Source organism: Mustela nigripes, chromosome 18, assembly GCF_022355385.1.
Source record: "Mustela nigripes isolate SB6536 chromosome 18, MUSNIG.SB6536, whole genome shotgun sequence".
Classification (NCBI taxonomy): Eukaryota; Metazoa; Chordata; class Mammalia; order Carnivora; family Mustelidae; genus Mustela; species Mustela nigripes.
The window spans coordinates 13476961-13489820 of record NC_081574.1 but is presented as its reverse complement, the minus strand read 5'-3'; the positions used below and the strand labels follow the sequence as shown (position 1 = coordinate 13489820).

General features: G+C 47.9%; 1 protein-coding gene across 1 annotated transcript in view; it reads right to left on the bottom strand.

The window, feature by feature from the left end:
- Window positions 1–12860, bottom strand: part of WWC2 (WW and C2 domain containing 2) — a 203847-nt gene that overhangs the window by 45736 nt on the left and 145251 nt on the right. The window contains exons 11-16 of the mRNA XM_059384357.1: window positions 11975–12594; window positions 8568–8697; window positions 7942–8022; window positions 7758–7844; window positions 4638–4830; window positions 2762–2926 (exon numbers count right to left, since the gene is read on the bottom strand). Coding sequence (XP_059240340.1) covers window positions 2762–2926; window positions 4638–4830; window positions 7758–7844; window positions 7942–8022; window positions 8568–8697; window positions 11975–12594 — 1276 coding nt within the window. The remainder of the gene's footprint in view (window positions 1–2761; window positions 2927–4637; window positions 4831–7757; window positions 7845–7941; window positions 8023–8567; window positions 8698–11974; window positions 12595–12860) is intronic.

The following is a 12860-nucleotide window of genomic DNA, read 5'->3' as shown; positions in this document are numbered from 1 at the left end:
TCAACAAAATACGAGGAAACTAAATTAATAACATAAAAAGGATTATACACTATGACCAAGTGGGATTTATCCTGGGAATGCGATGTTGGTTTGACATCTGAAAATCAATAAACCATATGAACAGAATAAAGGATAAAAACCACATGTCATCTCAAAAGAGCCAGAAAAGACCAGTTAAATCCACAGCTTTTACAATAAAACACTCAACAAACTCGGAAACGGATTTCCCTCCATTCGATGAAGGGCAGTTACAACAAACCACAGCAGAAATCATACGTAACGGTGAAAAACTGAAAATTTCCCCTTTAGATCACATCCATGACAAGGATGTCTGTTCTCACCACTTCCTGCGATATCAAAATGGAAGTTCTAGCCAGGGCGAAGGGGCAAGAAAACAAAATAAAAGGCAACTGGAAAAAAAGAAGTAAAACCAACTCTATTTGCAGAAGATAGAATCTTACCTATAGGAAATCCTAGGGAATCCACAAAAAAACTATTTGACCTAATAAACCTAGTCAGCGAGGTTGCAAGATGCAAGACAAGTAGTCAAAATCAATTGTGCAATGAATAATCTGAAAATGAAATTAAGAAAACAGTTCTATTTACAATAACATCAAAAAGAATAAAGTTAACCAAAGATGTAAGATTTTGGGCCCTGAAGAGGGCAAAACATTTTTTGAAAGAAGTTAATGAAGACCCAAATAAATGGGAAGATATCCCGTATTCATGATCAGAAGACTTAAAACTGATAAGATGACAATACCCTCAAAATTGATCTACAGGCTCAGAGCAATCTACATAAAAAGAAAAACAAAACTGGATGACTCATATGTTCCTATTTCAAAAGAACTACAAAGCTACAGTCATTGCGATACTGTGATGTGGGCACAACTACAGACATACAGATTAACAGAACAGAATTTAGAGTTCAGAAGTATAAAGGATCATATTTGCAATAACGTGCCTTTCAGCAAGGGTACCAAGTAGGGAAAGATTAGTGTTTTTAATTAAGCGGTACTGCGAGGAACTGCATACCCACCTACAAGAAAATGGAATTGGACCTACTCCTCATATCCCACAGAAAGAAAAACTCAAAAGGATCAGAGACCTAAAAATAACATGGAACTTTCAAACTCTCAGAAGAAAACACAGGACTAAATCTTTATGATGTTTGGCTGGGCAAAGTCTTCCTAGACAGGACACCCATAGCACAAGCAATGCAAGGAAAAAAAATAACAACAGGCAATCTGGACTTTGATCAAAATTTACAATTTTGTATTGCAAACAAAACCACCAGGAAAGTGAAAAGAAACCCACTGAATGAGAGAAAATATCTGCAAGTTATTTATTGGATAAGGGACTAGTATCAAGAATATATGAGGAACTTTTATAACTTAATAATAAAATAATAAGTAAAGAGATAATAATCAAGTGAAATAGTAAAAAGATGAAGTCATCTAAAACACAAAGGATCCAACTAGGCAGCTCTCAAAAAAAATTAAAAATATACCAATGAGAGGAGAAGGGAGTTGAACCATGAGAACTGGAAGGGGAGGTGAACGATGAGAGACTGTGGACTCTGAAAAACAATCTGAGGGTTTTGAAGGGGCGGGGGGTGGGAGGTTGGGGGAACCAGGTGGTGGGTATTAGGGAGGGCACGGATTGCATGGAGCACTGGGTGTGGTGCAAAAACAGTGAATACTGTTATGCTGAAGAAAATAAATAAATTTAAAAAAATTAAAAATATATATATACCAATGGCCCATAAGTCCATGAAAATGTGCTCAGGATCAGGAGTCATTAGGGAACTATACATCAAAACCACAAAAGCGCCTCACACCGCCTGGCCAAAATCAGAAAGACAAGTAATAACGTGTGGCAAAGCTGGGCTGGCAGGAGTCTGCGCACATAGTAAGGCTGGAAACGGTGCCCCCACTGGGGAGGACAGCTTGTCAGCTCCTCAAGACGTTAAAACACAGAGCTATGACCCAGCAGGTCCACCCCTAGGTACGGACGCCAAAAAGGAATGAAAACGTATGTCCTAACAAACCCTTGTACAGATGTTCACAGCAGGGGTATTAATAGTCAAAAGTGGAAACAGCCCAAATGCCCATGTACTGATGAACAGATAAACTAGTACACCCACATAATAGAGCATTCTTCGGAACGATAAGGGAATGGGGTACGGATACACGCTAGCGTACGGAGGTACTCTGAAAACGCAACGCTAAGTCGAAGAAGTATTAGTCCATGAACATGAAATGTCCATGGTAAGCAAATTTACAGAGGCAGGAGGATGAGTGGTTGCCTCGGGGGAAAGGCCTTAGCGAGGATGGGGAGCCACTGCTCATGAGTAGAGGGAACCTTTCTGGGATGGTGACAATGTTGGAAGACTACGTCGTGGTGACGGTGACCCAGCTCCGTGAATACACTAAAAACCACTGAACGGTGTGGTTCGGACGGGTGAACTGTACGTTTCCCATGGAGGAACCACATGGTATGTGAATTACACTGCGTCAAGCTGTTAAACAATTTACCCACACTGGGACCATCCCATCGGCGCTCTCCAAGGTCCAAGTCTGATTTCATCATCCCCGTGCACCTCCCCTAGCGTCGACCACAAACCGGGGGAAGCTGCGAAGAAGGGGTGAGCCGGGGGAGGAAGGCTGGTGAAGGGGACTGGGAACAGGCCGGTACCGCGGCACCCCACGCTCCACATTATCTCCTTCAGTCACGCCTCTGGACTCCAGGTTGGACTCACCAAGTCTATCGCATCTATTAGCGACTGCGTCGTTTGGAATACAGAGTCCTCGTTTCCTTCGTCATTCTTTTTGCAAGACATTTGCTTGGAAGGAAGCAGGTTATACCACAGAGTGAAAATCTCGCTGGAAAATGGTAAATCAGCCAGACTGATCTGAGTTCCAGCCTGCGTGAAACGAAAGGGGTGGGTGGAGAAAAGAAGAGAAAATATGTTTAAATTCATAGTTGCTTCCTCTCATGTAATTAAGATTATTGGGCTAGCCCGTTTCAGGGTTTAAAAAATACAGTTGTCAGGATATAAAGAATTGGTAAATTTTTTTTTTAACCTGAAGGTGTGACTAAGTAAGATATAACCCCAATCTAGAAGCTAACCCCAGAATTATTTTGTAAGATACTGTTTTGCTAAGACCTAATGACTTAAGGACGCAACTTTTTGTATTTTTTAAAGAAAAGTCAAAAAATAAATTAAAAAATAAACAACTAAGCATAAATCATAATAGCTCTCACAATATGCTGTAAGAGTCATTTGATTATTACTCACAAAAACCCATTATCCAGTATAAAAATCAAAAACCAGGGGCACCTGGGTGGTTCAGTTGTTTAAGCGTCTGCCTTGGGCTCAGGTCATGATCCCAGGGTCCCGGGGTCGAGCCCATGCCAGGCTCCCTGCTCAGGGGAACCTGCTTCTCCCTCTCCTCCCCACTCATGCTCTCTGTCACTATTTCTACCTCTCTCTCAAATAAATAAATAAAATCTTAAAACAAAACAAAACCAAAATCTTACTGTGGCTCTTAAATGAGAGACCAGATAGCAAATTTTTTCTTCGGATATGCAGAATGTCAAGAAAAGTTTTCACATTCGAGCCAATGACATATATGAGCCAGAATCTAATTAAATGGTACCATTTTTTAAGGCTATTAATTAACATATTCACTAACTTTAAGGAGCTTCTGACACACATATCTACTGTAGCAATCTGCTAGCCTAATGAGTCTGCTATCTTTGTTTCTCTTTTTACTGCCACGTAATATTATCAAATATTTTTTTTCGTACCAAGAAAAGGAAATACTAATAAGAAATCTATCACCCTTAGGAACTTTGTTCAGCACGAAGTATGTTTTTGTGTTTCTGACTGTCCCGCAGAGAAAAGTTCAACCTGAAACCCGTGTTACTGTTTGGACACACGGGCAGCCCCTCGCTCCCTGCATTTGACCATCCTATGTACCTTTTCTGGTGTGTAATGGTTTTCTGGCTGTTACGTACAAGGGCGTGTTAAACTCACCATTAGTTATAGGTGATTTCTCTAAAAAGCAACATTTAAGTCTTCCTAGAAGCTATGATACCAGGGCTAGAGAGAATATAATAAAGGGACCGGACACTCAGTCTCCTGCTTCATTTAAATTTACAACAGTGAATCACGTGTGGAATGTCTTTTTGCTCTCCGGCTCCATTGTTCACCAGGTGTGGGACCCTAGACTTACCACCTCTTCTGAAAAAAGAAAAGAGGTACTCGTACCTCTTCCCTGAGACTGTCATGAGGATTAGATGATATGCACAAACCGCCCAGCACAAGACTCATGTTGGGAGTAGTGAGCATGCTTCAGAGTGATCATCATGGCAGAGGTCACCGGGCAGAACGGGAGACAGATTTTACAGAAAATCACAATTAATAAGCAGAACTGAGAGGTCTTGAATAAGAGAATGAAAACCAACAATCCCCGCTTCAAATAAAAAAAATGAGAGCATCGCTGCTGTGCCCGAGGTCCTGGGCAGATCTGTGGGGTGTCAGAGCCAGCGCACAGGTGTCTAGAGAGCTCTTCTCCAAATACACCCCACCCCGGGCCTTCTGTGGGGATGGGGCCTGGGAAATGACCTACCAGGCATTCTTCACTCCAGTGTCTGCTAACAGAGCAAAGGTCTACTCTCAGCGTCTTCTGCTGTAAGGCTGTTTGGGAAATCGCCACTCTGAACACGTCGTTGAATAAGATGCATTCTGTGGCCGGATGGACCTTTGTGCGAAACAGACAGCTGACGTCCGCTGAGGAGGGCAGCAAAGCAACCCTGAAGTAGCTGCAAAGAGCAAAAGTCAAAGGATTTCACTGGACCTTGGACGACACCGGAGCCGGTCCGACCGCGCCCAGCGGCAGAGAGAAGGCTCCGTCCTCCGCCCACCCGAGCCCACGGTGCCCCGTGCCTGCCACTCAGTCCAGGGCTGCAGCAAAGACAAAATCCATGGGGCGGATGAATGTGACATCCCACCTGCCCAGGACAGCCAATTCCGAAGTAAAGTTCTCTGAGTCCGGGAAGATGGGATCATGCAAAGCCAATTCTGTCCCCAAGAATCTTCACCCCCGAGAGTTAAACAGGGGTGCTGGTGATCATTTCCCAGGACTGGACTACATTACCCTACGGGTTCACAATTCCTAGAAATGGCCCGAGGTATTTTCTTTTAAATCCCAGAAAGAAAAGCCCATTAAATCTGCCCCCCACCCCAATTCTGGGCTGATCTAATTCCTATTCTAAAAGACACCTTTCTCCAATTATGAAAACCGTAAATTCACAGGCAGGCCTATTTCTGTATTTTTATATCAGAATAGAAAATTGATGACGCAATATGTACAATTATGGAATTATCAGAATATAAAAACCAACTATGGAAAGTCAGCCTGAGGGGACTGCGGGGCCTTGCTTGGCTGCTGTTAAGACTGGAGATGGGGCAGAAGAAATCTGTTCCCGAAAGCCAGGAGGGGAAGTGCGGCTGCAGAGCTGGAATGGAGGAAGCCCTTTGCTGCCCCTCCAGACCTCAGTTTCCCTCTGTGCCAGTGGCCTAACCACTTCCGCGACCCCAAAATGTTTCCACCAGAGGCAGCAGGGGACGAAAGTCGCTCTTCCTTGCATTCTGCTGTAGGTGGGGTCTCTCCACACTGGAGGCAGGAGCCCACCAGCTGGAGGGTAGCTCTGCCTGGTGTAATTAATAACCAGAAAGTAAAATTTGAAATTGGGGGCGGGAGCATCCAAACACCCCTGGACCACTTTTGCAATACTTCCCTTTTGGCAGCGTCTTTATTCAGGCCGAGGCTTTCATGTAGGGGCTTAGGAACACGGCCCTAGACATCTCAGGAAGGCGCAGACCAGTCCATGAGTAACTGCCCGCGAGCTGGGCGCATCAGAGCCCGCTGCACTCACTGCCTGAGGACAGTCACGGGTCCTGAACTGTGCTGGCTGTCACCCTACCCTAGGGATACTTTGTTTGACTTCCCAGGAGGAAAGTGAGAGTGACCGTGATTGACTCGGCAGTGGCACTTCTGGGGACGCCTGCCCTTAACAGCATGAGGTTAAAGAAGATGCGGGTTCTCTTGGGGACTTCGGTGGTTTTCTCCCGACTGGTGGGATGGCTCTCCCTGTTCGTAGGTTCGACCCCTGGTGGAGTGGTCTTCTCCCAGGTGATGCCTCACTGAAATGAAAAGGCTGCCGACACCCCAGGATTTCAGCCTACTCACTGGTCGGGAGAAGTCACAGATGATATCGTCAAGCCAGTCTTCCCTGAATACTATTGACCGGCCTTCCTAATCTCAGATCCAGTACGCAGGCTCTCTGGGGTGATGCAGACACGCCCCAGGAAGCCTTCCCTCCTCCTGGTCTCCCTATTTAACACGGACCACCCCCCCCACCACCCCCCACACACACCTTGAACTCAGGAGACCCCGCAGCCCAGCCCCCTCCTGGAACTCTACTCCCCGCAGCTTTGATGACCGCCGATACACAGAAGCCACTCAGTCTGTTCTACTGTCTCCAGAACAATCTCACCTCGCTCTGTTTTTACTTAGACCCGGTTTCTTTTCTCTGATAAATCTTAGGAGTATTCGGATGTGAACTGCAAAGTAAACCCACAGGGAAAACATCCAGAACTCTTACATTTACTCTATGAAATGTCCTTCTCATTGAGGAATACATTCTCATCACCAAGGAGAACATCCACCTGGCCGGGTCCAGAGTCCTGGGAAACACCCATCAACAGCTCTTTCTTATTTCCAAGTCCTTTTCTTTTCTTATTTTTTTTTTAAATTTTATTTGTTTATCTGACACACAGAGATCACAAGTAGACAGAGAGGCAGGCGGGGGTTGGGGAGGAAGCAGGTTCCCCGCCAAGCAGAGAGCCTGACATGGGACTCGATCCCAGGACCCTGAGATCATGACTCCAGCTGAAGGCAGAGGTTTTAACCCACTGAGTCACCCAGGCGCCCATTTCCAAGTCCTTACACTAGCAGAGTGAGCAAAGTGTGAAGTGCAGAGCTACTCGGAGATTCTGGATTTGAAGTCAGAGGTGCTGAGTTGAAATCTGGCTTCTTCCTGGGGTTCTCTGGCCATGGGCCTTTAAGAGAGCCCCTGAAAGGCAGACTCCAGAGAGTGTGAACGGTGGCAAGAGATCCTAGAGACACATGTCACGAGAAAATTCCCAGGCAACAGGCTACGTAGCATCATAACATCACTTAAAGTGAAATAACTTTAAGGAATTACTGTCACAGGGAGGCAAATGCTAGATGCTAAGGAATGACGTGCTTACATGTAGCATGATACGGCCTCTTGCCAAGTTGTATTGACAAGTGAAATTTGTTCACTGTATTTTCATGTAAAAGATCAGAAAATTACTTTAAACCAACAGCAGGTATAATCAAGCAATAACAAACATTTTAATTAAATTAAAATGAAAAGACTCAGGCCCCAGTATAGCATATTACAGTTTCTGGTTGTAAAGAGAGATTTAAAAAACTCTTGGTCCCTAAGCCTGACCATGAACGGATTGGATAAGCATCAAAGTCTCGTGCGCTTTCCGCACATTCTCCTTTACTTTTCGTTTTGTTCCCTGCGGACTGAGGGCTCGGTCCGCCCTGTATGTCTTTCGCACGTTCATCTGGGCGAACTGCTCCAGCACGACGTACAATTTATCACGCGCGAACAATACGCAGCTCTTCAATTTGGTCTTTGATTTTACTTACACTTTTGAAGTATGAGGTATCAAGAAGGCGTGAAGATTTCGGAGCTGTGCTAAAATCACCATGAAGCTTGACCTTTTGGCGTCGTATCTGTCAGAAGAGAAGCGGATGAAAGCAGGAAAGGGCGCAGGCCAGTTGTCCCTGCACCGGATTCGAGAACCGCCCTCCTCCACGGGCCTTCCCTTACCTGAGGCCGATCTGCACCTGGGCCGTCTCCACGATGGTGACATCCCCATCACTGTAGGGAACATCTTCAGCTTCACTAGGCCTAGGGACAGGGCAACAGGGGGCGCAGGTGAACCGTTTATGAACATGGGTATTGACTGTCTCGGTTACTGTTTGCCACTTGCTGATTCTGAATGAAAATCTGAATTAACAGCACTTCTCCAGCCCCCAGGGTACCTGACCCCAGGGAAAAAATTACTCTTTTAGATCCTTCTTGATCTTTTCAAGAGGAGTCTGCCTGTGAGCCATTCGGGCAAAGACTTCCTGATGCCTGACTTTCCTGAGCCTCCCTGGGAAGGGGGGTGTCCCCCCCAACACCCCGAGATACATTCCAGGCTTCTAATAGACACAAGAGGTTCATGTTCCAAATGAGGAGTGGCCAACAACTCCAACATTCTCCTTAAAATTGAGTTTTCAGTCTCCGAGCGGGTCAGATGGGAGGTTTCCGATACACTGGAATTTTCAGGCCCAACATTTCTTTAACGCCCACCGCCCTTCCCCGGCAGAGCGGACCCCCAGGCTAGAGCCCACACGCACGGCTAGGAGGAGGTAACCGTGTAACACACAAGCGCTCCTGCGAGTCCTTACTGTTTGACGAAAGCTTCGTAGACGCCGCTGTCTCCAGCCACAGACTCGTCGGACACGGCGGCCGACACGCAGGCTGTCTTCTCCCCGAGCAGGTGGCTGGCTCTTCTTTTCGGTAATGATTTTTCCACATCTAGGGAGGGGAGGGCGAGCGTGCTAATTAGGATTTATTATTAGGAAAAGCTAAATGTAAAAATACACACGTGGCTTGGTTAGGAGCGATCCCAAAGACTTTGTATCTGGGAATCGAGGACGTCACTACCGGAGTGGACAGATGTGGCCGCTTCAAGGCATCCCGATGTTACAGAGGTCCCTGGGATGCCAGTTATTTTGATCATCATTTGAGAAAGAATACAGTTTCTCTCCGTCCGGAAATGCTTGAAGGGAAGCGATAAATGACACACATGGCTGTCGGTCCCTGGCTTCTCTCTGGTAGGGAGTCACTGCAGTCACCATCCGCCCGGTGGCAAGGAGCGAGCTGCATCCCTCAACTCTTAAAAGGTATTTCTGGAACAGAAAGCATCTAGCTACTCAATGGCAAGAAAGGTTTCTGCCTCTTCAGCTCCCCCCCTTCCCTCCACACATGTAGAGATGTAGCCCTCTACATCTCGCGGGCTACCATGCTAACAGAAGCTAAAGAAAAAAAAAGTCTTTGACTTATAGAATTCCTCACCAGCTAATACCATCAGGGGAAAAAAAAAAACAACAACTTTGTGCTACTGAATCTTCAGCACCAACTCCCACTTAACTTTTATCTCTAACTCATATTCCTACACTGTGTCCTGCGGTGAGCAGGGAGCGCTCGCTGAAAGCCACGTTCCTATGGAGTAAGCCTGGAGCCTGCAGCGCTCTTTCATCCGCGGGAGAGTGAGCCTGGATCAGGATTGCTATGCATCTCGCCCCCCTCCTGAGTCGTGACTTTACATCTTGTTAAGATGTTTAAGTTTTAACGCTTCAGATTACAGGATTGATTGCTGCATTTCCCTTTTTATTTCTGGCAGTGGGAATGCTTTCTCCTTGATGATCAAGTGCCTCTCTCCGCCCACCCCCCTTCGTGAGGGGTGAAGGTGATGACATGATTTATTGATTACCCCCGGGAATATCCGCAGCAGCTGAAATTGACTTTGACCATGACAGAGACTGAATGGAAGGACTTCGTAGTCATTCCGACGTGGTCTCTGTCCTCCAGCGGGGACTGGCGCTGGGGAGTGGGATGTGCATAAGGGAAGTCGGCTTGACCTGCAGAAGATTCCAGAGTGCTGAGGGAGAGCAAGCGGCGTCACGATCCTGGGCCACCCGACCCCCACACAGAGGTCAGACGCCCCTGAATGGGCTGAGTGCTGGTGATCTGACCTCTAGAGGATGAGTCTTTACGGTTAAATATATGCTTTTAGCTGTTTTCATGCATGGCTCTTGACATGCTTTCCAAAGAAAGCTCTCAGATATCCTTCCTTTAGGGTGACTGCTTTCTAAGGTAGCAGCTTTCTAATACAAGATGTGTTTGAAAAGTAAGAGCTCCATCCTGGAAGCTTTGGCGATGCTGTGTTCTCCGAGCAGACCAGAAACAGGAGCAAGGCTAGCGTCAGGCAAAGAGGCCCACGGACCCAGGTGGGGCTGGACCCTGGGCGATTCTTGCGCTGGTCTCCCGGTTCTCTGGCAGCCGGCTTCACGGACCAGCCCCTCCAAACTGACTGAGTGTTGAGAATGGGTCGCTGGGGAACATTCCAAATACACAAAGAGTGGAAACAGCTTTGACATGCTCAAGAGCCTTCAAGTCCAAAGCACAGAAAACACGCCACTTTCTTCTCTTGCCTCTTCTTATGCACTTTCATGTCAGCAGCCTGTGGTAGGAACCGGGCTTAGCACTGTCCTGTTTAACCGCACGCGGTGGCACTAATTACACGAACAGACTACTCGTGAACAGAATGCTGAGTGCCAGGCCCAGTTAGAGGCTGTCGCTGTGTTCTGGCACCCATCCTCTCAGTACCCCGCGAGGCAGGGACTCTATCATCCCCACTCTGCAGGTGAGAAACAACAAAGCGGAGGGCCTGGGTAACGTGCTTGTGCTCGCTAGAACCAGAGGATGCAGGTGCGGCTGGCTCCAGGGGCGGAGAGCACCGTCCGGGCCCCCCACTGCATCCTTCCTGGAGGCAGAAGGGAGGCCCCACTGCTGGCTTCTCCCGCCTGGAATCACTGAGAAAAGCCGTCTGCTCATTTTCTCTGACGTCAACGACGTCGTTGACACATCACTTGCCGCTGTGGCCCCTTCCAGGCAGTGCCACCCAAACCACACAGATGTCCCCTGTGCCCTCCAGGCCACCGGCAGGCGGGATTTCGGCCTTCAGGATCGGAAACCACACACACGTGCTGGGCTTGTCTCTCCCTTTAAACATCTAAACTGGCCAATGAGTTAAGACTTAGAATTCCCCAGACCAGAGACAGAAAATAAGGAGGCTTCCCAAAGCAGCAGAAAAGTACTTCTGAAGAGGCCTGGCCTCTTCTGTGTCACGGACACAGCGATGGGCACAGATCTGAGCAGGGCTCTTGGGGACCCGCACTGGGGCTTTTAGCTCGTGCTGCGTCTCAGGCTAGCTCCGAGGCAGACCACGGTCCTCGGGCCACAACGGTGCTTATCAGCCAACAAGGGTACCATCCTGTTCTTTACAACCATCTCTAATATATTGAGAGCTTCCGCCTTGCAAAGGGAAACAGATATTGAAGCAAAACAAAACTAAACTAAACAAAAACCGAAAAATGAAAACTCGCCCTCCGTTTCTGTCTCTGCATACGAAGGCAGCGGCGAGGGCACGATGGGTGGCACTTTCCTGGGCTGCAACTAGCAGAGCGGCCAGCAGATGGCAGCCTAACACCACCACATCAGAACCCGCTCCCCCCAAATTCACTTCGGGAAGAAAGGGAGAGATGAGCCTGAAACAAAAATTGTATTTATACAGAATTCCCTGAGCAATCTAAACATTGAACCCTGATACTAATTAGCTGCTATGCTAATTGCCTTGGTTTTAATCTGTTTTAGGCCGACTTTTAAAAGAAAGCCCTCTTCTTTCGCCTTGTGATTTCAGAGCCCGAATCTATTTGGCGGTGTGAAGTGTGTTCACAAGACGTGTCCCCAGCCAGCTGCCACCGTACAAACAGGACGGTGGACTATAGGACAGACACTTCGTGATTAAATCTATTTATTTGATAAAGAAAAAATGTCTAGTCTAGGTATATCAGTAAAAACTCCTTCTCAAATGAAGCCGAGAGAGAGAGAGAGAGAGAGAGAGAGAGAGAGAAGGGTTGTGGGTGGAGGGGAAGGAACCACAATTTGTTTCCATGGAAAAAGCAGCCCTCCCACCATCCTTCTTAAAATAATTAAGGGGGAGGAGCCGGAAGCAAAGGTCTCTGCTCACCTGCAGTTCCTTCATAGGACGGCTCCTGGGCACATTCCCCGAGGTCCTTATCCTCCGCGAGAGGCTGGGACACTCCTCCTGAATGAGAATCCAGCAAGATCTGACTTTCGCCGAGGCTGAGGTCTGCAAAATGGCCACTCAACTCACAGTCTTCAAAGTCAGCAGTGAACCGATGGAGAGGGACATCGTGAGCAGACATGGGGAACGTGCCTTCTAGAACCAAGGGAGAGCCGGGAGGGGACAGGGAGGAGAGGGAGGACCGTGAGGACAGGGACGTCACAGACTTGGGGGCCTCAGTCCGTGGGGGCGTGTGGCCTGCGGCCGCGGCTGCCGCCCCGCAGGGACCACTCTGGCCAGGCTGGCTGGGGGACTTGACCACTTCGTTTTCATGGATGGTGGTGATGGGTCCAGAAGGAATGTAGCCGCCTTTCTCCTGCAGAAGGAGGTCCAGTTTGCACTGGTAATCCGTGTCCGTCTGGTCGCTTTGACTGGTGTAATAGAGCTCTCCGGAACTCAGGGAGCTGAGCGAGCCCCTGCTGGAGGTGTTCAGAGACCCCCGGCTGGAGGCCAGGGAGCCCAGGCTGCTCCCAGACGACATGGACAGGGTGCTGGCCGAGAGGCTGAGGGGAGAGGGGCCCTCGCTGTGAAAACTGGTATGACACAGAAACCCAAGCACGATGCCCACCGCCTCCTCCGCACCCCAGAAGAAAGGAACCCAGTGGCGCCAAATAGCATAATGACGGGGGGGGGGGCACAGAAAAATAACCCGTTATTATATTACCTACTGCCATGCTGACTCATGAACACTTTCAACCTGGCTCTCTACACAGCAACTCTGTTCTGACTAAAGACCGAGTCCCTTTTGCAAAAACCAAAGCCAAGAAAG